This window comes from Oncorhynchus mykiss, chromosome 12 (genome assembly GCF_057628025.1).
Source record: "Oncorhynchus mykiss isolate SJ-2025 chromosome 12, ASM5762802v1, whole genome shotgun sequence".
Lineage (NCBI taxonomy): Eukaryota > Metazoa > Chordata > Actinopteri > Salmoniformes > Salmonidae > Oncorhynchus > Oncorhynchus mykiss.
This window is the reverse complement of record NC_143033.1, coordinates 80,265,840-80,290,447: the sequence shown is the minus strand read 5'-3', so window position 1 is coordinate 80,290,447 and position 24,608 is coordinate 80,265,840. Positions and strand designations below refer to the sequence as shown.

Genomic DNA, 24,608 nt, shown 5'->3' with positions numbered 1-24,608 from the left:
GTAAATCATCCTCTTCTACTCCAACAGTTATCTGAGAGGACAGAACAGATGGAAACGATGTGCTTAGTGCCCATTATGTGTGTCTCATTGAGGAGAGGCTGAATCTAACAGGAACCTGAGGAATTCACACTAGCAGTCCTTGGTTTTTATAGCAAATAGGCTCATACCATAGCACGTCTGCCCATCCAGTCTCTTCATATCAGGAAAGGGTAATGGGGATGACAGGTAGCCCTAATGGAAGAGAAACAAGAGTCTTTTGACTCCTCCGTCTGTGTTTAAAATAGACTAGAACAGGGATAGTCAACTAGATTCAGCCATGGGCAATGTTTTTTTCTTGAGTGGATGGTCGTGGGGTCGGAACATAATTACAAATAATTTGTAGACTACAAATGAACTGCAAGAAGCCCAAACAGAATTAATATTTGACTAAAACATAATAATTTCAAACCTTACTTACATGTTTATACGATCACGTGCCTCTCTGTTATTCTTGGGAATACTTGGAACAGATTTCCGAAATTAAAATCACTTGGAGCTGATTTCCTGGTGCTTATACAGTATTTTATGTCCAACAATGAACATGATAAATAATACAAATGTAATTAAAAAACATACTTTTTATTTGTCAGAAAATGGCCCAAATTGGCACAGGGTTGCCAGTTGGGGAAACCTGGATAAGAGCTACCAGTTACTATGTCATTTCTTATCTATACCCCTACTTTAGTGACATCAAAGTAATAAGGGATCGTGTAAGTAAGATGTCATCTAAGATTAGCGTCTCTTAACAGTTAGCCTTTAGAAATGGAGGTAGATGCCAGCTCTATCGGTGAGCTCTAGAACTGCTTGCTCAGTACAGTTCCATCAGGCCAAGTCGAAGTGAGATCTCATGCACATGATCCAACTGGCAGACAGAAAAGTTGGAAGGAGAGGAGGACCAAAATGCAGCGTGGTAAGTGTTCGTCATATTTTAATAGAAAAACTGAACACTACACAAAATAACAACGAAGAGAAAACAAAACAGTTCTGCCAGGTGAACAGACACTAAACAGAAATGAAACACCCACAACCAAAATGGGGAAAACAGGCTACCTAAGTATGATTCTCAATCAGAGACAACGAACGACACCTGCCTCTGATTGAGAACCATACTAGGCCAAACAGATAGAAATATAACATAGAAAAAAGAACAGACTACCCACCCCAACTCACGCCCTGACCAACCTAACACAGAGACATAAAAAAGGAACTAAGGTCAGAACATGACACTGGAGATCTGGTGCACACTACTCGCACCTCTCCCTTAGGCTCAATGCCCACATTTGCCCGGCACGGGCGGAGCGCAGGAATAGGACGCACTGCACCCTCCCAGCACCCCGGAGCACGCAGAGCTGGCGCAGGATACCCTGGGCCTAAACGGCGTACCGGAGACCAGACACGCTGAGCTGGCGCAGGATACCCTGGGCCTAAATGGCGTACCGGAGACCAGACACGCTGAGCTGGCGCAGGATACCCTGGGCCTAAATGGCGTACCGGAGACCAGACACGCTGAGCTGGTGCAGGATACCCTGGGCCTAAACGGCGTACCGGAGACCAGACACGCTGAGCTGGCGCAGGTTACCCTGGGCCTAAACGGCGTACCGGAGACCAGACACGCTGAGCTGGCGCAGGATACCCTGGGCCTAAACGGCGTACCGGAGACCAGACACGCTGAGCTGGCACAACAAGAAGATGTTTTCTCTCCTGCGTCTCCCTGCTGCTCAGAGGCTGGGAGGGGTGGCGGTGGGGTAGATCAGCTTTAATTTTTAAGATTGTGGCTTCCATCAATGTAATTGTCTGCATAATTTCCAATCCCCCATATATATTTTTTGTAAATATATACACTACTGTTAAAAAGTTTGGGGTCACTTAGAAATGTCCTTGTTTTTGAAAGAAAAGCACATTTTTTGTCCATTGAAATAACATCAAATTTATCAGAAATACAGTGTAGACATTGTTAATGTTGTAAATGCCTATTGTAGCTGGAAATGGCTGATGTTATTATGGAATATCTACATAGGTGTACAGAGGCCCATTATCAGAAACCATCACTCCTGTGTTCCAATAGCACGTGGTGTTAGTTAATCCAAGTTAATCATTTTAAAGGGCTAATTGTTCATTATGAAAACCCCTTTGAAGTTATGTTAGCATAGCTAAAAACTGTTGTTCTGATTAAAGAAGCAATAAAACTGGCCTTCTATAGACTAATTGAGTATCTGGAGCATCAGTATTTGTGGGTTTGATTACAGGCTCAAAATGGCCAGAAACAAAGAACATTCTTCTGAAACTCGTCAGTATGTTCTTGTTCTGAGAAATGAAGGCCCCGGTGCACAACTGAGCAAGAGGACAAGTACATTAGAGTGTCTAGTTTGAGAAACAGACACCTCATAAGTCCTCAACTGGCAGCTTCATTAAATAGTACCCGCAAAACACCAGTCTCAACGTCAACAGTGAAGAGGCGACTCCAGGATGCTGGCCTTCTAGGCAGAGTTGCAAAGAAAAAGCCATATCTCAGACTGGCCAATAAAAAGAAAAGATTAAGATGGGCAAAATAACACAGACACTGGACAGAGGAACTCGAAGTCCAGCATCCCGGAGTCGCCTCTTCGCTGTTGACGATGAGACTGGTGTTTTTCCACATTAAGTTACCTTATAGCCTTATTCTAAAATTGTTTTTTTTTTAATCCTCAGCAATCTACACACAATACCCCATAATGACAAATCGAAAACAGGTCTTTAGACATTTTTGCAAATGTATTAAAAGCAAAAAAACGTATTTACATAAGTATTCAGACCCTTTGCTATGAGCTCATGTGCATCCTGTTTGCATTGAACATCCTTGAGATGTTTCTACAACTTGATTGGAGTCCACCTGTGGTAAATTCAATTGATTGGACATGATTTGGAAAGGCACACACCTGTCTATATAAGGTCCCACAGTTGACAGTTCATGTCAGAGCAAAAACCAAGCCATGAGGTTGAAGGTATTGTCCGTAGAGATCCGAGACCGGATTGCATCGAAGCACAGATGTGGGGAAGGGTACCAAAAAATGTCTGCAGCCTTGAAGGTCCCCAAGAACACAGTGGCCTCCATCGTTCTTAAATGGAAGAAGTTTAGAACCACCAAGACTCTTCCTAGAGCTGGCCGCCCGGCCAAGTTGAGCAATCGGGGAGAAGGACCTTGGTCAGGGAGGTGACCAAGAACCTGATGGTCAGTCTGACAGAGCTCGATCTTCTGTTCCTTTGTGGAGATGGGAGAACCTTCCAGAAGGACAACCATCTTCTGCAGCACTCCACCAATCAGGCCTTTATAGTAGTGGTTAGGCGGAAGCACTCCTCAGTAAAATACACATGACAGCCCGCTTGGAGTTTGCCAAAAGGCACATAAAGACTTTCAGAACATGAGAAACAAGAATCTTTGGCCTTAATGCCAAGCGTCACGTCTGGAGGAAACCTGGCACCATCCCTACGGTGAAGCATGGTGGTTGCAGCATCATGCTGTGGGGATGTTTTTCAACAGCAGGGACTGGGAGACTAGTCAGGATCGAGGCAAAGATTAACATAGAAAAGTACAGAGCGATCCTTGATGAAAACCTGTTCCAGAGTGCTAAGGACCTCAGACTGAGGATTAAGGTTCACCTTCCAACAGGACAACAACCCTAAGAATACAGCCAAGACAACGCAGGAGTGGCTTTGGGACGAGTATCTGAATGTCCTTGAGTGGCCCAGCCAGAGCCCGGACTTGAACCCGATCGAACATCTCCGGAGAGTCCTGAAAATAGCTGTGCAGCAACTCTCCCCATCCAACCTGACAGAGCTTGAGAGGATCTGCAGAGAAGAATGGGAGAAACTCCCCAAATACAGGTGTGCAAAGCTTGTAGCGTCATACCCAAGAAGACTCTATGCTGTAATCACTACCAAAGGTGCTTCAACAAAGTACTGAGTAAAGGGTCTGAATTCGTATGTAAATGTGATAAAAAAATAATAATAATCATGCATTAACAAATGTCTAAAAACCTACCTTTTCTTTGTGAAAATGGGGTATCAAGCAATTTGATCCATTTTAGAATAAGGCTGTAACGTAACAAAAAGAGTGAATACTTTCCGAAGGCATTGTACATGCATTTTACAGACACAGTATATTTTACAATAGTTTTTTTGCTTGTTTTTAGTACCATCCTTCAGCTATCCTTCATCTATCTCTGAACACCATACAGTTTTGATATTTCTATTTCTATTTTTCCATTGTGCTGTTTCACAAAAATTCTGACCCTTTCTATTCTCATAGTTTCTACAGATAGTAAATTAAAGATAAACATTTTTGCTGAGAGTATTACTATATTGATCTACTGACTATGACTTTTAAATCACCCAGCAGTGCTATTTGCAGAGTTAGCTCCAGGTATTGCAATTAATCAGCCATTTCTGAACCTGCAACCAAAAACAAGCTACATATGGACAGTACCAAAACAATTTATCTAATAATTCTGTCTCTTCACAGCAAAATTTGCAGAGCTGGGATGGTTGTATCCCCCATATACAGTTGAAGTCAGAAGTTTACTTACACTTAGGTTGGAGTCATTAAAAGGAGTTTTTCAACCACTCCACAAATGTCTTGTTAACAAACTATAGTTTTGGCAAGTCGGTTAGAACACCTACTTTGTGCATGACACAAGTAATTTTTCCAACAATTGTTTACAGACAGATTATTTCACTTATAAATCATTGTATCATAATTCCACTGGGTCAGAAGTTTACATACACTAAGTTGCCTGTGCCTTTAAACAGCTTGGAAAATTCCAGAAAATTATGTCATGGCTTTAGAAGCTTCTGATAGGCTAATTGACATAATTTGAGTCAATTGCAGGTGTACCTGTTGATGTATTTCAAGGCCTACCTTCAAACTCAGTGCCTCTTTGCTTGACATCATGGGAAATCAGCCAAGACCTCAGAAAAGAACTGTAGACTTCCACAAGTCTGGTTCATCCTTGGGAGCAATTTCCAAATGCCTGAAGGTACCACGTTCATCTGTACAAACAATAGTGCACAAGTATAAACACCATGAGACCACGCAGCCGTCATACCTCTATTATGTCAGAAAAAGTAAGTTATAAATGATTCTGTCCTGGTTAAAAACAAGGTATTATCCAATAAAATGCAAATAAAATGTCCAATATCCCAACGTGGAAATTCTATAAGAGTAATTCTATAAGAATTATTTGACTACCTTTTAATCATAGTGATACATACTGAAATTTGGATTTTGGGTCCAGAAAGTAAGAAAGACAGAAAGGATCAAATGAAGGACAACTGGAGTGCAAATGAGCGCACACACACACACACACACACACACAGATGCAGATGGCAGGGTGGTCTCCAGGGGGACGTGTTGGCTGTGTCTCTTCTCTGCCATGGGACCATATGTGTCTAGAAAGAGTCACTGTTGTCGCTTGGGCCGCTGTGAACTGCTTCAGGGAAGGACGAGGTGAAGGAGGGGTGCCGATGGGGAGGAGGGGTTAAGAGAGGGGTGCAGAGGAGGAGGAGGAGAATGTAAGGGAGGGGTGCAGAGGAGGAGGAGGAGAATGTAAGGGAGGGGTGCAGAGGAGGAGGAGGAGAATGTAAGGGAGGGGTGCAGAGGAGGAGGAGGTAAGCAAGGGGTGTGGAGGGGGTAAATGAGGAGTGCCAAGGGTGAAATGACAAATTGAGAAATGTGAGAAGAGTATCAGATGATGAAATACAGGGAGGGGATAGAGAAATATTGAGTGTGGAGGCACAGAAAGAGATGGTGGGAGAGTAGGACTTTCCTTGATCTCCCTAAGAGATAAACACAATAGATCTAGTAGAGAGGGGTTGAAGTGAAGGTACATAGTACACACCATTAAGAAAAAGAGAGGTTGTCGCCTATTATTTTTAGGAGAATGACCGTGTCTAGTGTAACCACTGTGAAGTGGTTACCATGGTAATACCCAGCTTTCAGAGTGGTGCTATATCTGTTTGGTATCCGTACAGCAGGCCAATTTACAAGCAGCTTCACAGTCCCGCTCAGCCTCAACACAATCACAAGGATTATATGACTGACCACATTGATAATCACTTTACTGAGCGATACACTGATCGCACCATCAAATGATTCACTCCATCCCTTTATCGCTTCTATCTATCTCTTTTCTGATCTGGTTCTCTTGTTCTCTACTGTTTCTCTCTCTTTCGCTCTTGCTCTCTTTATTTGCATTACTTTCTCTCTGAGAGTGGGTATAGGTTATGTATAATTTATGGTATAGTGTATGTATAGTTTATATATAGTTTATGGTATAGATTATGGTGTAGTGTATGTATAGGTTATGGATAGTTTATGGTTTAGTTTATGGTTTAGTTTATAGTATAGCTTATGGTATAGTTTATGGTATAGTGTATGTATAGTTTATAGTATAGTTTAGGGTATAGTTTATGGTGTAGTTTATGGTTTAGTTTGTGGTATAGTGAATATAATTGTAGTATAGTTTATGGTATAGTTTATAGTATAGTTTATAGCATAGTTTATAGTATCGTTTATAGTATTGTTTATAGCATAGTTTATAGTATAGTTTATAGTATAGTTTATAGTATAGTTTATAGCATAGTTTATGGTATAGTTTATAGTATAGTTTATAGTATAATTTATGGTATAGTGAATAGTATAATTCTAGTATAGTTTATGGTATAGTTTTTGGTATATTTTATAGTATAGTTTATGGTATAGTGAATAGTATAATTTTAGTATAGTTTATAGTATAGTGTATAGTATAGTTTATGGTATAGTGAATATTATAATTCTAGGATAGTTTATGGTATAGTGAATAGTATAATTCTAGTATAGTTTATGGTACAGTTTATGGTATAGTTTATGGTATAGTTATGGTATAGCTTATGGTGTAGTTTCTTGTATAGTTTCTGGAATAGTTTATGGTATATTTTATAGTATAGTTTATGGTATAGTGAATAGTATAATTCTAGTATAGTTTATGTATAGTTTATGGTATATTTTATAGTATAGTTTATGGTATAGTGAATAGTATAATTCTAGTATAGTTTATGTATAGTTTATGGTATAGTTTATGGTATATTTTATAGTATAGTTTATGGAATAGTTTATGGTATATTTTATAGTATAGTTTATGGTATAGTGAATAGTATAATTCTAGTATAGTTTATGGTATAGTTTATGGTATAGTTTATGGTATATTTTATGGTATAGTGAATAGTATAATTCTAGTATAGTTTATGGTATATTTTATAGCATAGTTTATAGTATTGTTTATAGTATCGTTTATAGCATAGTTTATAGTATAGTTTATAGCATAGTTTATAGCATAGTTTATGGTATAGTTTATAGTATAGTTTATAGTATAATTTATGGTATAGTGAATAGTATAATTCTAGTATAGTTTATGGTATAGTTTTTGGTATATTTTATAGCATAGTTTATGGTATAGTGAATAGTATAATTCTAGTATAGTTTATAGTATAGTTTATGGTATAGTTTATGGTATATTTTATAGTATATTTTATGGTATAGTGAATAGTATAATTCTAGTATAGTTTATGGTATAGTTTATGGTATATTTTATAGTATATTTTATGGTATAGTGAATAGTATAATTATAGTATAGTTTATAGTATAGTTTATAGTATAGTTTATGGTATAGTGAATAGTATAATTCTAGGATAGTTTATGGTATAGTGAATAGTATAATTATAGTATAGTTTATGTACAGTTTATGGTATAGCTTATGGTATAGTTTATTGTATAGTTTATGGTATATTGTATTGTATAGTGTATAGTTTATGGTATATTTTATAGTATAGTTTATGGTATAGTGAATAGTATAATTCTAGTATAGTTTATGGTACAGTTTATGGTATAGTTTATGGTATAGTTATGGTATAGCTTATGGTGTAGTTTCTTGTATAGTTTATGGAATAGTTTATGGTATATTTTATAGTATAGTTTATGGTATAGTGAATAGTATAATTCTAGTATAGTTTATGTATAGTTTATAGTATAGTTTATAGTATAGTTTATGGTATAGTGAATAGTATAATTCTAGTATAGTTTATGTATAGTCTATGGTATATTTTATAGTATAGTTTATGGTATAGTGAATAGTATAATTCTAGTATAGTTTATGTATAGTCTATGGTATATTTTATAGTATAGTTTATGGTATAGTGAATAGTATAATTCTAGTATAGTTTATGTATAGTTTATGGTATATTTTATAGTATAGTTTATGGTATAGTGAATAGTATAATTCTAGTATAGTTTATGTATAGTTTATGGTATATTTTATAGTATAGTTTATGGTATAGTGAATAGTATAATTCTAGTATAGTTTATGGTATAGTTTATGGTATATTTTATAGTATATTTTATGGTATAGTGAATAGTATAATTCTAGTATATTTTATAGTATAGTTTATGGTATATTTTATAGTATAGTTTATGGTATATTTTATAGTATAGTTTATGGTATAGTTTATGGTATAGTTTATGGTATATTTTATGGTATAGTTTATAGTATAGTTTATGGTATATTTTATAGTATAGTTTATGGTATATTTTATAGTATAGTTTATGGTATAGTTTATGGTATATTTTATGGTATAGTGAATAGTATAATTCTAGTATAGTTTATGGTATATTTTATAGTATATTTTATGGTATAGTGAATAGTATAATTCTAGTATATTTTATAGTATAGTTTATGGTATAGTGAATAGTATAATTCTAGTATAGTTTATGGTATAGTGAATAGTATAATTCTAGTATGGTTTATGGTATAGTTTATGGTATAGTGAATAGTATAATTCTAGTATAGTTTATGGTATATTTTATGGTATAGTTTATGGTATAGTGAATAGTATAATTCTAGTATAGTTTATGGTATAGTTTATGGTATAGTTTATGGCAGAGCTTTGCCTCTATCAGCTCCATGTAGCATTAGCCTGGTTCTCCTGAGAAGGTTTCTTTACTGACCTGATTGGCCATGGATAGCCTACATATACCTGCATGAAGTAAAGTAATACTGTATGTGTGTATAATGTACATATGTGTATAATATAAGCAGATTATGTTCCAGTATCTAGTTGTACTGTATGTGACAGCTGAAGACATACACCCGCTTGTGCAATGTGATTAGAGTGAACTCGTCAGTCACAGCTCCACAGCACGGATGACTGATCCCTTTACGCTCAGGCAGAAAGCAGAGACACCTCAGTGGTCCTGGCAGAGGGGCATGCTTCACTCAACACCCCAGAGACCAGTTAGCAGCATCATCTAATTCTGTTTTACTCACTCATCCTCACTCTCTTCAGCTTCTGCTCTCCTTCTCTCGGTTCCTCCCTCTTCATTTCGCTCCTCTCTTTTGCCTTTCTTCCTGCATCTCTGTACTTTTCACACTAAAGACAGACTCTGTTCCTCATCTGCAGCTGTGGCTTAGCTGTTTGGCTGGTGACAGGGAATTTAGAGGGATTTAACAGAGGAGATTTTGGGAAAAGAGAGCATGAAATGAAAGAGTTCAAGAAAGGAGGGGAAGGACAACGAGAGAAAGGGAGAGAGAAATCCTCATCTACTTTCCCTGTTGGGGACTGGGAGGAAACATCTATAAAGGTTGACTGACATAGAAAAAGACATGAGGGAGGAAAGAGTGGGTAAGAGAAGAGTGATATAACACACGACTAAAGGGTTATGGTTGGTAAAGACTATAGAAATCACAGCATTAGAACATAGTAAACTGAAAACAACCAGAATGATTAACCATACATGTCAACCACAGAAACAGTCAAGTTCAGCTGTTTACACTGAAATAAGTGCGTTGAAAACAGTTATTTTCCCTTCATATCAGAGAGCTATATCAATGTCCATGAAGTGCACTCACACATTAGTTAATTGGCGTGTGTGTGTGCGTGCGTGCGTGCGTTTGTGAATGCACGCGCGTATACAGATTTCATTCAACCGTGATAGTGCTTGTTCTCTCTTGTAACGGTTCATGTTGAACAAATGGTTTTAACAATCCCCAGCCTGGCCAGCTGTTCCTACCCTCCGTGGAGATGTGGTACAGCCTGGATCCTCTTCATATTAACATGATACTGTATACACTATACAATCCCAGCCACTACTGTATGTACTAGATGGGATCTAACTCCAAGTCGCCAAGGCCCTTAACACTTCCTTTATGTACCATTCATAGTGTTGTAGGCTGTAGCTTATTCTCTCAGCACCAGAGGATAATCAACTCAATCCACTGTGACATGTACCCTACATGGTAGACCTATCTAAAGCCCAGTGTATGTTGATGTGATTCAGGTCAGATTCCACTGTAGGTGATGACACACACAATAGCAGTAGAGGTGGTATGCCATGTACCATAATGCATCTGTTTATGGGATTGGAATTGTCAGCCTTCCATTTCCCCACACACTCATCTTAACAGAGTCAGCTGTTGGACCAGAGCGGTGTGTGTCGGTTCGCTGAGCATCCGTAGCCGTGTGTGTGTGTGTGTGTGTGTGTGTGTGTGTGTGTGTGTGTGTGTGTGTGTGTGTGTGTGTGTGTGTGTGTATCTGAGGAACAATGGTTCTGCTCCAGTGCTGTGTTGTTCTCAGGAGGCTGCTGCTGTTCTTGTCACTCTCGGTTTTATTGTCTGTGTTTATCTGGGATCTAACAGGCCTCTTGGAATTAGCCTCAGATGATTACCTAGGGCTGTTATTTCCCTGCCTCTTCTCCTCCTTATCTTCTTTCTGCCTCTTCTCCCTGTCTTCATATCTCCTTCCCCCTCTTTCCCACGTGATTAGAACTGATTCCCAACTTGTTTTGGAGAAGACACATATTTTGATATGCACAGTAAAGATATTTACCCAGTTGCTTACACACAAACACAAACTGACTCCTCCAACTTGCTCTAACTCTGGCAGGAATGTTTACACACACACACACACACACACACACACACACACACACACACACACACACACACACACACACACACACACACACACCAACATTGTCAGGGTCCAGTTCATCCTACTTGTCAGAGCTTTTGTCTGATTCAGCGACAGACGAGGGTGAAGTGCAGGACGTTCTCTTTTCTCTTCTCCTGTCCACTCTGTGTCTCCACGCAACGCATATTAGACTGATGTCACAGCCCAGGCACGTGATTGGTCAGATACTGTTCTTAGTCTGTTGAGGGGATACTGCCTGTCTGCAGTAGGTTGAGGTAAGTAAGGTTGAGGTTAAACATTTTGTTTAATTCCAGTCAATTTAGGAAGTATACTGAAATTCACATTTCAATTCCAATTCCCTTCAATGCTTTTCAATGGGGTGGCAGCGTAGCCTAGTGGTCAGAGTGTTGGATTAGTAACCGAAAGGTTGCAAGTTCAAGTCCCCGAGCTGACAAGGTACAAATCTGTCATTCTGCCCCTGAACAAGGCAGTTCCTAGGCCATCATTGAAACTAAGAATTTGTTCTTAACTGACTTAAATAAAGGTAAATAAAATGCTTTTCTATGAGGAATGTTTGGAGTTAGAATTTGGTTTACTTCCTGAATTGACTGGGATTCAAATGTAATTGACCCTCCTGTGTGTTTTCCACTCTCTCTCTCCTTTCCTCCTCAGAGGTGTGGTGGAGTGGGTCTAATAACACTGCGAACAAACACTCACTTCCCTGCTTCACATCAGTCAACTGGTGCTGTGTAGAAACAGAATTGTTACGGGATTGTATTGTAGACAGCACATTGACTGTCGTACTTAACTTCCTTGACGTTAAACACAAACACTCCTTAAGAGAGCAGTAAGAATAGAGACACGCAGCAGAGCGAGCTCCAGCGTTATGGAGGGGATTATTTAAAAGATGTCAGTTGAAATAATGTGCAACATGATTCACCATGCAGACAGGGTCCAGGCACATCCGTGAATAATTCATTGCTACAGTTTGCTCTCTCTCTCTCTCTCTCTCTCTCTCTCTCTCTCTCTCTCTCTCTCTCTCTCTTCCCTCGTCCCTCTCTTTCTGTGTCCCTTTCCCTTCACTCGCTCCCTCTCCATCTCGACATGCACTTCTATCTCCCTCTCTGTACTGATTGTATCTCCAAAGTGTTTTCATCTGCTCCAATTCTGGAGGATGTAGCTATTAACAGTGGTGAAAGAGGGATGGTTGTACAGTATTGACTATGTGATATGCTTCCGAACAGGATCACCACCCTACTGCTGAACAGCTTTTAGCAGACTGAGAATCAGTGTTTCAGAGTACTGATCCATGCAGGAGTGGGATGGGATGAAGCCCAATACCTCACTTCCCTAACACATGCTAACAGATTTACTGTGTGGACATATGTTTGCCAGTCAGCGGTGCCCTCTGCAACCTCTAGTTTATGTTGATCATCTCCTTCCAATTTGAAGTCATGGTTCATATTAGAGTTAGTTTAATGTTGCTATGGAACCATTAGTCGCTATGATGTATGTTTCCCTAATGGAGGGGGAGTGCTATTGGGCACGCACATAGGAACACAGAGCCTTTGCTTCAGAGGCTGTTAGCTCATTCAAACTCTCCAGTCTTACTTTTTCTTAGATCTGAGACTTTTATTTCTCTCTCATTTCTATAAAGAAGGGGAGGTAATATGTTATTCTCTGCTATTCCTCTGTATTGTGGATCCCGAGTGCATTTTACATTTATATTTCATGAAAACATAACTTGGATTCCGTTATGCTTTAGTGTTAGGGTGGTTATTAGCTTAAGTCCTTGCTGTTGGAGTAATAAACACATGGTTTTCTCCAGAAGGACAAGCAAATGTTTTGTTGAGGCAAGTCGTTTCAGAAAGTGGAAATAGTTGATGTTGTCTGAGTACCATGCATAAAAGAGTGAGTTTCACAGTTCAGGGCCCTCAATAAAGCAACATGCACTCAGTGGGTGTGAAATGTAGCTACAGTTATCTGGTTTCTGCAGCTGTCACGAGCCTGGCACGTTCCTCGCTCCAATGGTGGGTGTTTTTTGTAACACAAATGAATGGCTGGAATGTGATGTTGATGATAAGGGTTTCAAATGAAACTGTGTGGGTGTGAACATGGGGATCACTAGCCACGCGCTGACATTAAGCCACGTGTTGTGTGAGAGAGTTGAGGTCTGTGTGGGCCTGTGGCTTTTTGAGAACTTGTGCATTGCCTAAATTAAATCAAATAACTTGTTGTTTTCAAGACACGCGCCCTCTCGCTCAGTTCAGGGCCCTCAATAAAGCTAACGGGATCTCTCACTGCCTCTTCTCTTTCTCTCTCTCTCTCTCTCTCTCTCTCTCTCTCTCTCTCTCTCTCTCTCTCTCTGTCTGTCTCTCTCTCTCCCTGTCTCTCTCTCCCTGTCTCTCTCTCTCTCTGTCTCCCTCTCTCTGTCTCTCTCACTCTCTCTGTGTCTCTCTTTCTCTGTCTCTCTCTGTCTGTCTGTCTGTCTCTTTCTCTCTCTGTCTCTGTGTCTGTCTCTGTGTCTGTCTCTCTGTCTGTCTCTCCCTGTCTGTCTCTCTCTGTCTGTCTCTCTCTCTCTTCTCTCTCTCTCTCCCTTTCTCTCTCTCGCTTATCTCTCTCTCTGTTTCTCTTTCTCTCTGCCTCCCTCTCTCTCTTTGTCGCTCTCTCTCTCCCTCTCTGCCTCCCTCTCTCTCTGTCTCTCTCTCTGTCTCTCGCTTTCTCTCTCTCGATTATCTCTCTCTGTCTCTCTCTTTGTCTCTCTCTCTGCCTCCCTCTCTCTCTCTCTTTGCCTCCCTCTCTCCGTTGCTCTCTCTCCCTCTGCCTCCCTCTCTCTCTCTCTGTCTCTCTCTCTCTCTTCTTCGTCTCTCTCTCTCTCTCTCTCTCTCTCTCTCTCTCTCTCTCTCTCTCTCTCTCTCTCTTTCTCTACAGATCCTGGTAGGGGAGCTGGTGGCGTTCTTTCTGAAGACTGAGGGGACACAAGAGAAGACCATAGTGACAGCAGACTGCTGCTACTTCAACCCCCTGCTGCGACGCATCGTCCGCTTCCTAGGTAACCACTACAGCCTCTAGAGTTTAGGCCAACACCACCCAGCCCTGCCTGAACTAGTCTTGAATGATTAGTGTGTCCAACAACATGATATAAACACACCTGGAATTGGAAATATCTACAAAAGGGTACCTACATTTGATGTATTTTTAAAGGAAAATGTAGATGTTGATTGTATTTGTCACTGTGCACAGGATATAACTGGTATAAAACAATACAGTGAGAGCTCTTTCCCAACAGTGCAGTGATAACAATAATAATAATAATAATAATATAGATAATAATAATTATAATAATAGTATAGATAATAATAATATCGATATTATTAATAATTTAGATAATAATAATAATAATAATAATAATAATAATATAGAAAATAATAATAATACAAATAAAATAAAAATATAGATAATAATAATATAGATAATAATAATTATAATAATAGTATAGATAATAATAATATAGATATTATTAATAATTTAGATAATAATAATAATAATAATAATATAGAAAATAATAATAATACAAATAAAATAAAAATATAGATAATAACAATATAGATATACATATTAGTATTAATGATAATATAGATAATAATAGTCATATAGATAATATAAATAATAATCATATAGATAATAATAATGTAGATAATAATAATAATAATAATAATAATAATAATAATATAGATAATATAAATTATAATATAAATAATATAGAAAATAATAATAAAATAGATAATAATAATAATAATAATAATAATAATAATACAGATATAAATATGAATAATAATATAGATAGTAATATAAATACCTCCAGTCCTGGACTTCTGTTAGGTCTTGGATTTCCGCAATGCGAGTTCCGACAAACACCTTATACCTGCAGGACTCCGACTTGAGCCAGGTCAATACAGTGGTCGAATCACTCCAGTAGATGACCCTTTGGATTGGCAAGGTGAGCTCGGCTCGCAAGGTAGAGGCCAACTGGGCTCCGGAAAGGGCGGCACTGAGTTCCAGGCTATGCATTGACAACTGCTTCTTGGGTGCGACCCTGGACCTGGCCATGACAAAGGAGACATGGGTGTGGCCTGCCTTATCCTCCACTCTTAGATAGGAAACCGCCCCATTCACTAGCTCTCAGCGATTCACAGAACGCTGTCCTACAAGAGAGGATGAAACTATTAGCTTTGGAGGAAATTGAGCGTCAGATTGAGGAGGAACGACAGGCTGACAAACGATGTCACCAATTGGATGTGCAGGCCCATAGAGCTCTACAGGAACGGGAATTCATTGCCAAGGACCTGGCACAGCAGCGACGGCACCGTCAAGCAAGAAGGGAATTGGAGGAGGCATGAATGGTCTCATCCTTCCTGGAGAGGAACGAACAGGGAGTTGACCTGACCACCCCTCCACATGGACCTGACCTGTCTGCCTTTCTTTCCCAATCTGCCCCTCTGGTACAGCATGGCACACAGTCCCCGGAGGCTCCGGGGCCAACACGGAGCACGGGAGACAGGCCACTCTGCCAACGCCTTCTATGCCAGTGACACAAGTTAGCATTCCTCCATCTGGACAAAGCATTACTCCTTCGCCTTTCCGCCAATTACCAACCACGGCAAATCGTTCCTCTCATCCAGGGCCAGGCCAGTCCTCAAACATCAGGTCGGAGGGCTCTCACCCAATTCCGGCTGCCACAAATGGAGGGTCTGGGACAGTAAAGAGAGGAAAGTGATAGGTTAAACAGGAACCCTGCAGAATGTGCATTATTGTGCCGTGCTTATAGGCTTATAGGCTTAAGGGAAATAGGTGAATGACATTCTGCACATGGCTAATAGGATAGAGGAGAAGAACTAGATGCTATGCTGATGATGAAACACCTGTATTCATTCCCAATATGCCCGTACAATAAGAAACAGAGTGAATTATGTTTGCGGCTTGATGAAGTTAAACAAACATTCAGACCAGCCTTCCTGATTGAACTTGCTACATTTGAAGAAACTCGAGAATGCAAGTAACACAACAATAAAACAGGAAGAGAATTTCATACATACAATTGAAGTCGGAAGTTTACAAACACTTAGGTTGGAATCATTAAAACTCATTTTTAAACCACTCCACAAATTTCTAGTTAAGTACTATAGTTTTGGCAAGTTGGTTATGACATCTACTTTGTGCATGACACAAGTAATTTTTCCAACAATTGTTTACAGACAGATTATTTCACTTATAATTCACTGTATCACAATTCCAGTGAGTCAGAAGTTTACATACACTAAGTTGCCTTTAAACAGCTTGGAACATTCCAGAAAATTATGTCATGGCTTTAGAAGCTTCTGAAAGGGTAATTGACATCATTTGAGTCAAATGGAGGTGTACCTGTGGATGTATTTCAAGGCCTACCTTCAAACTCAGTGCCTCTTTGCTTGACATCATTGGAAAATCAAAAGAAATCAGCCAAGACCTCAGAAAGAAAATTGTAGACCTCCACAAGTCTGGTTCATCCATGGGAGCAATTTCCAAATGCCTGAAGGTACCACATTCATCTACACAAACAATAGTACGCAAGTATAAACACCATGGGACCACGCAGCCGTCATACCGCTCAGGAAGGAGACGCGTTCTGTCTCCTAGAGATGAACATACTTTGGTGTGAAAAGTGCAAATCAATCCCAGAACAACAGCAAAAGTCCTTGTGAAGATACTGCAGGAAACAGTTACAAAAACATATATATTCATAGTAATATTGACATATCCTGAAAGGCCGCTCAGCAAGGAAGAAGCCACTGCTCCAAAACCTCCATAAAAAAAGTCAGACTACGGTTTGCATCTGCACATGGGGACGAAGATCATACTTTTTGGAGAAATGTCCTCTGGTCTGATGAAACAAAAATATAACTGTTTGGCCATAATGCCCATCGTTATGTTTGGAGGAAAAAGGGGGAGGCTAGCGAGCCGAAGAACACCATCCCAACCGTGAAGCATGGGGGTGGCAGTATCATGTTGTGGGGGTGCTTTACTGCAGGAGGGACTGGTGCACTTCACAAAATAGATGGCTTCATGAGGGAGGAAAATTATGTGGATATATTGAAGCAACATCTCAAGACATTAGTCAGGAAGTTAAAGTTTGGTCGCAAATGGGTCTTCCAAATGGACAATGACCCCAGCATACTTCCAAAGTTGTGGCAAAATGGCTTAAGGACAACAAAGTCAAGGTATTGGAGTGGCCATCACAAAGCCCTGACCTCAATCCTATTGAACATATGTGGGCAGAACTGAAAAAGTGTGTGCGAGCAAGGAGGTCTACAAACCTGACTCTGTTACACCAGCTCTGTCAGGAAGAATGGGCCAAAATTTGCCCAACTTATTGTGGGAAGCTTGTGGGAAGCTTTAAATTGTTTAACCACGGTGAAATGTTCTGCGTAGCCTTACGCAAAACATTTCACTGTGGTTAAACAATTTAAAGGCAATGCTACCAAATACTAATTGAGTGTATGTAAACATCTGACCCACTGGGAATGTGATGAAAGAAATAAAAGTGAAATCAATCATTCTCTCTACTATTATTCTGACATTTCACTTTCTTAAAATATACTGGTGATCCTAACTGATCTAAGACAGGGAATTTTTACTAGGATTAAATGTCAGGAATTGTGACAAACTGAGTTTAAATGTATTTGGCTAAGGTGTATGTAAACTTCCGACTTCAACTTTATTTGCATGTTCATCACTTCAGGTGATCATGAAGGCTTTTGCAATTTCACACCTCAGCTGATAACAGCGGATCCCAGGTAGGCTGGGGGATAACTAAACTCCTCCTCTTTTAGTTGGCTGTCATTGCTCTCTCTCGCTCTTTCTCTCTTTCTCTCTCTCCCTCAGGGGTGTTCTCCTTCGGCCTGTTCACCACCACCATCTTTGCCAACGCGGGTCAGGCGGTTACAGGAAACCAGACGCCTCACTTCCTGTCTGCCTGCCGGCCTAACTACACGGCCCTGGGGTGCACATCTAACATGCAGTACATCACCCAGCCCCGTGCCTGCACTGGAAACCCCCTGGTAGTGGCATCCGCACGCAAATCCTTCCCCTCCAAGGACGCAGCCCTCAGTGTCTACTCTGCAGTCTACACTGTGGTAGGTTCTGGTCTGGGGAGTAGGAGTTTGGACAGTTTGATACACATGTTATGGTATACCACCCTATAGTATAGAGTTGATACCCAGCCTACAGTATTACAATTCCTGACAGTCCTGGTCTCCTCCCCCTACCTCTGTCTGTCTCAGATGTATGTGACGCTGGTATTCCGGACCAAAGGCACTCGGCTGACCAAGCCTACGGTCAGCCTGACCCTGCTATGCCTGGCCATGCTGGTAGGAGTGGTCAAGGTGGCAGAGTACCGCAACCACTGGGCCGACGTCCTGGCCGGCTTCTTCACTGGAGGAGCTATCGCTGTGTTTCTGGTGAGAGGGAGCGAGGGGAGGGGAGGGAAGGATGGAGGGAGCTGATGGAATGGTGAGGGAGAAGAGGGTGGTTAGGGAAGTCATTATTCAGGGAGATGAGGGTGATAGAATGTAATAGTGATGTATATTGCTGACATTTTCCGTTGATATTTAAGTTCATAAGCACAGGGGCTGTTAATCCTGGTACTTCTCACCATGGGATGAGAAATGTCACTCTCATTTCACTTACGGTGAGCTCCAAAAGTATAATAATGAGGAGTGAGAAATTTAGAGGCCTGAATTTCATACAATTTGCAAATAAATTCATAAAAAATGCTACAATGTGATTTTCTGGATTTTTTTCTCATTTTGTCTGTCATAGTTGAAGTGTATCTATGATGAAAATTACAGGCCTCTCTCATCTTTTTAAGTGGGAGAATTTGCACAATTGGTGGCTGACTAAATACTTTTTTGCCCCACTGTATATCCTTGTTATTGTTTTTATTGTCTTACAATTTTGTTTTTTTTGTGTAAGTATTTGTCTTACTATTTAACTATGCAATGTTGAGAATGGGCTCGTAAGTAAGCGTTTCACTCTAAAGTCTACACCTGTTGTATTCGGCACATGTGACTAATACAATTTGATTTGGTCCCCTAAAATGGGGGGACTATATACAAAAAGTTCTGTAATTTCTAAATGGTTCACCCGATATGGATGAAAATACCCTAAAATGAAAGCTGACAGTCTGCACGTTACACTCATAGTCATTGTATCATTTCAAATCCAAAGTTCTGGAGTACAGAGTCAAAAAACAACACAATTATCACTGTCCCAATACTTTTGGCATTACCTTTTCTTTTCTTATTAACTCAGTTTTTCTCTTTCCTTCTCTCTCTCTCTCTCTCTCTCTTCCGTTCTCTCTCTCTTTCTCACTCTCACTCCTCTCTCTCCAGGTGACGTGTGTGATCAACAACTTCCAGCAGACGAGGCCCCCTCCCCCTCCCCCGCGGCCACAGCGCCCTGAGTCAGTGCTAGGCATGCCCATGGTGGCTCTGCCATGTGTGGAGAGTCCTCTCGAAAAGTTAAGTGGAACTCAGGTAAGGGGTGGGGGTGGGTGAGTGGCAGGGTTGCACACACAGGGGGGGGGGGCAGACATGCACCCCTTCTCTCCCCTTCTGTCGTCCCCCAATCCCAAAAGAGGATGTCCCCTCACAGCACATCTCCCAGCACCACCCCCTAACCCTCAACCCCGACCAAAGCACAAGAACACCAAACCTTGTCTTTGAGCCAATAACCCTTTACTCAGAAAATGTGTGGCTCTTTAGAGGGAGCCGTTTGCAGTAGTCTCTTCCTCAGCATTCATTCACCATCCCTCAGTGGTTGAAGCTTTGAAGGCCTCTTAGAACTTTGAAGTGAATGAGAGGTGCACTGTGAGCTCTTTAGATAAGGGAGAGCAGAAGGCACTGGGGAAGCACAACCTGTTGGAAGTGTGATTCAAGGGAGCAGCTTTGAGATTGCTTGTGTCTCCTTTTGTCAGTCACCTACACTAACCCTCACCTGACCTCCTCTCCCCTGTCTCCCACCTTGCTCTTTCCCTTATCCCTCACTTGATCTCTATCCTTCTATCTCTGTCACCAGCATCCTGCACTCTCCTCCTCCTGCCCTCCCTACCATCCCTACGTTCACCAGCCATTCTGACCAACTTTTGATCTGTTTCTCTTGCTCCTCACTCGTTTTTCTTTTTTTCATCACTCTTTCCGCCCCATCTTTCTCTCTCTGTCTCTTCTTCCTCCCTCTATTCTCTTCTGTCCCTCCCTTTCTCTTTTTTCACTCCTCTCTCTCCCCTGCAGACTCCGAGGGGGTCTCCTTTCACAGAGATCACATGACCATCAGCCGTATCGGTTCCCCGCAACCCCAGATGTCCTCATTCCGTCTCGCTCCATTTCCAGCGAAGTCTAGACCAGCCACACGAACATGAACACTCACACGAACACCACTGCGCCGCCCACCCGGCAGGCCGCTACTCCACCCTCTACAGATCCTACTCCACGCAGGTCTAGACTTTCAAAACACACGCACACAAACACAACACACACAGCATACTCAAACCTCTACAAACCTCCCCCTAACCTTGTCCAAGCCCAAACCCCTGGGGGAACTGAGAGCTCTCAAAGTGAGACTCACAAAGACTTAACAGCTGTCCAGCTGAACATTCAGTACAGTGTCAAGTACAGGTATGCCTCTTTCATTTTGTTGTTTTCAGAGGCTTCTTTTTTGTTTTGCAGACTTTTTTTGGAATGTGCTTCATTGTGTGAAGTACACATTTCACTGATATCACACGGTGATGTTTCATCTTCTACGTGCTTGTAAGGAGAAACTGTCAATCCATTTGACAACTGTGTTCCTTTGTGTTTTCAACTGTCTGCAATGCAGCCAGTCATCCTGAAACACTTCAGTCATTTGTGTCTCTGTACACTTTTAAGATGAACCCAAACAGCCGCTGAATGAGCGCTCTCTGCTGGCTTTAGAGATAATTTTCTGTATCCTAGAATGCGCCAGTCATCAAATATCTGCACGAGTCAACAAACTCAAGTGAACAAATGTTTACGGACCAATCACTTTCGGTAGCAACTGTGGTACTTAATTACTGTACCTTCCAAATACAGCATAGAGACAACACACACAGATCAGGATCCTGGTAGGTCTACACGCACCGCATTAGCTCTCTGGCAGACCTCTCTTCAGCTCTGCATGACATTACCCAGATCAAAGGATTCTGTTCATATCACTGAGGAGAAGACGATACAAGAACAAACAGGATGAAACTGCAGACGGTTTATTTTTCTCCGCTTTCGATTGGTTGCTTCTGCAGCAAGTCAGCGTGAAATATATATATATATATATATATATATATACAGATTTGGTAAGACCGGATGAGACACATTTTGAAATACATCACAAGTGACAGGACATGAGCTTTGTACAGTACATTGGAATGGAACGGATCACATCGGAACGGAACGGATCACATCGGCATGGAACGGATCACATCGGAATGGAACGGATCACATCGGAATGGAACGGATCACATCGGAACGGAACGGATCACATCGGCATGGAACGGATCACATCGGCATGGAACGGATCACATCGGAATGGAACGGATCACATTGGAATGGAACGGATCACATCGGAATGGAACGGATCACATCGGAATGGAACGGATCACATCGGCATGGAACGGATCACATCGGAATGGAACGGATCACATCGGAATGGAACGGATCACATCGGAATGGAACGGATCACATCGGAACGGAACGGATCACATCGGCATGGAACGGATCACATCGGCATGGAACGGATCACATCGGAATGGAACGGAACGCCACACTGGAAAACCAAGATTCCCTGTCTCTGGGCCGTAGAGAGATATTATTGGACTTTGCCTATTCATGTGATAATGTGATTTATTTATGAGGAGATTGATCGTAGATCTATTTATTTGATGTGTATATATGGTGTGGTTGCCACAAACAGTTTAATTTTGATTTGCACAGCCCTCACTCATATCCAGTGGTGTAAAGTACTTAAGTAAAAAATACTTTAAAGTACTACTTAAGTAGTTTTTTGGAGTATCTGTACTCTACTATTTATATTTTTGCCAACTTTTACTTGTACTTGACTACATTCCTAAAGAAAATTATGTACTTTTTACTCCATACATTTTCCCTGACAGCCCAAAAAATGTTTATGCTTAGCAGAACAGGAAAATGGTCCAAATCATGCACTATTCAAGAGAACATCCCTGGTCATCCCTACTGCCTCTGATCTGGAGGAGTCACGAAACACAAATGCTTTGTTTGTAAGTTATGTGAGTGTTGTAGTGTGCCCCTGGCTATCCGTAAATTAAAAAGATTTGCTTAATATAAGGAATTTGAAACGATTTCTACTTTTACGTCTAACTAAGTATATTTTAGCAATTACATTTACTTTTGATACTTAAGTATCTTTAAAACCAAATACTTTTAGACTTTTACTTTTACTACTAGTATTTTACTGGGTGACTTTCACTTGATTCATTTTCTATTAAGGTATCTTTATTTTTACTCAAGTATGATAATTGGGTACTTTTTCCACCACTGCTCATATCTCACCCTCCACTTTCCACTCCCTCCCACTGGCGTATGGTTTTCTTCCACTGTTTGGTTTTCTTCTTTGTGTTGTATCCTGACTATACTGTCACTGTGCTGTGGAATGTTTCCCTCTGCTGGACAAATCACACACACACACACACACACACACACACACACGAAAACGCTCATAAGAAAACATATATTTAATATTGACAAACTTACCAAAATACACACACTTTTGGACGAACATACACATGCTCACCCAACGAAACAAACAAACAAACACACACACTCACTTACCTCTCCTAATCTCTAGCCTATACCTCCCCTCTTTTCCACTTTCTTACACTTAAACCTGTTTGTATGGTTTTGTAAATAGTAATTTTTTGTAATGAGAACGTGATTTTTACACAGACACCCCACTGCTCTCCTTACATTAAGTGGTTATGGAGAAATGGGAACATTAATTGTATCAACTGTATTACTAAAGACAAGAGTGTATGTAAAGGTCCTGGGCCATTCTAAATCAGGTCTGGATTGGACCTCTCCTCGTTCCAAAATGGCAGCCATTCTGCATCAAACCAGTCCAAGGTTGGAGTCAAGCGAAGATGGCCCGTGGTTTTATGCTAACAGTAGAATCCCCTCATGGTTTAGTTTCTCTTGTAATAGTTCACCTGCCAGTCCATATTGGGCCAGTAACCGAAAGGTTGCTGGATCGAATCCCCAAATTGACAAGGTAAAAATCTGTCGTTCTGCCCCTAAGCAAGACAGTTAATCAATATCATTGGCTCCCAGGGAACAGTGGGTTAAGGCAGCCCCCCATGCCTCTCTGATTCAGAGGGGTAGGGTTGAATGCATTCAGTTGTACAGCTGACTAGGTATCCCCCTTTCCCTATACACCAAAGTCAGTGAATTAGGACAAAGTGCACTGTATACTACTATCACAATCTTGAGGGGGTCTGCTGCTTTTACATTTAAGTCATTTAGCAGACGCTTTTATCCAGAGCGACTTACAGAAGCAATTATGGTTAAGTGCCTTGCTCAAGGGCACCTTGTCATCTCGGGGATTCGAACCAGCGACCTTTCAGTTCCTGGCCCAGAGCTCTTCACTGCTAGGCCAAAACTGAGAGCAGCTACAAAATACTACACAGATGGCTTGATTATGTTTTTGGTCAGAATGTGTGTTCCTTGGTGCACAAACAATACAATACATCTGCAGTTTGATTTAGTTCTATTTAGAATAATAAGACGATAAATAATGCAGTAACAAAAGAAAAGTGTTCTGAGTTTTAACACTTCATTTCATCTTGTTACAACGTACCCTCTGTTTTGTAAAGATTTGTCGGATGAGAACAATAAATGGATATTGCAATAAAAAGGATGTTGTGTGTTTGCTCTTGCCTTTTATGAGGGCAGGACACATTCTGTTTTACTGTCATTGATTTTATCCTTTGACCAATCACAATGCTGATTGTTGCTCAAATGTGGCCCAGGGTGTGGATCATAGCCAATAGCAATGTTTTATACTTTTTAATCAATGTTCTCTTTTTATTTTCTCTATTGGACATAATATGCACTTCTGCCTTAGCAACAACCTCTAAAGGCTGGTGAGAGATAGGTATTACATGTAAATCATTTATTTTATTAGTCAATGCAGATCTGCAACTTCTGAGCTGATAACTCTCTAACCTCTGTGATATACAAGTTGTTTTGGATCGGTGTCCCGCTAGGGGAACAACTTCCGGTGAAACTGGAGGGCGCGTAATTCAAATCAATTTGAATAGTTCTTAAGGATTTTAAACATTTAGGTACATATGGGTCTTATATCGGCCGAAAGCTTAAATTCTTGTTAATGTAATTTCACTGTCCGATTTACAGTAGCTATTACAGCGAAAACATGCCATGCGATTGTTTGAGGACGGCGCCCCACATCAAAATGTTTTTACATCGGCACAGGTTTCATACATTCACATATAAAGATGA

At 40.6% G+C, this 24,608-nt stretch overlaps 1 protein-coding gene across 3 annotated transcripts in view; it reads left to right on the top strand.

Moving 5' to 3' along the window:
• The window catches only part of plppr2a (phospholipid phosphatase related 2a), a 51,033-nt gene extending 27,030 nt beyond the window's left edge, over positions 1-24,003 (top strand). The window contains exons 4-8 of one of the 3 annotated variants that reach the window (XM_036938536.2): positions 13,945-14,065; positions 17,935-18,185; positions 18,333-18,509; positions 19,443-19,586; positions 20,340-24,003. In XM_036938536.2, coding sequence (XP_036794431.1) covers positions 13,945-14,065; positions 17,935-18,185; positions 18,333-18,509; positions 19,443-19,586; positions 20,340-20,375 — 729 coding nt within the window. In that variant the 3' untranslated portion in view covers positions 20,376-24,003. Of the gene's footprint in view, positions 1-13,944; positions 14,066-17,934; positions 18,186-18,332; positions 18,510-19,442; positions 19,587-20,127 lie in introns of all 3 variants that reach the window. The other 2 variants (XM_021625030.3, XM_036938535.2) reach the window with 2 other exon arrangements.
• Positions 24,004-24,608: the final 605 nt, after the last annotated feature.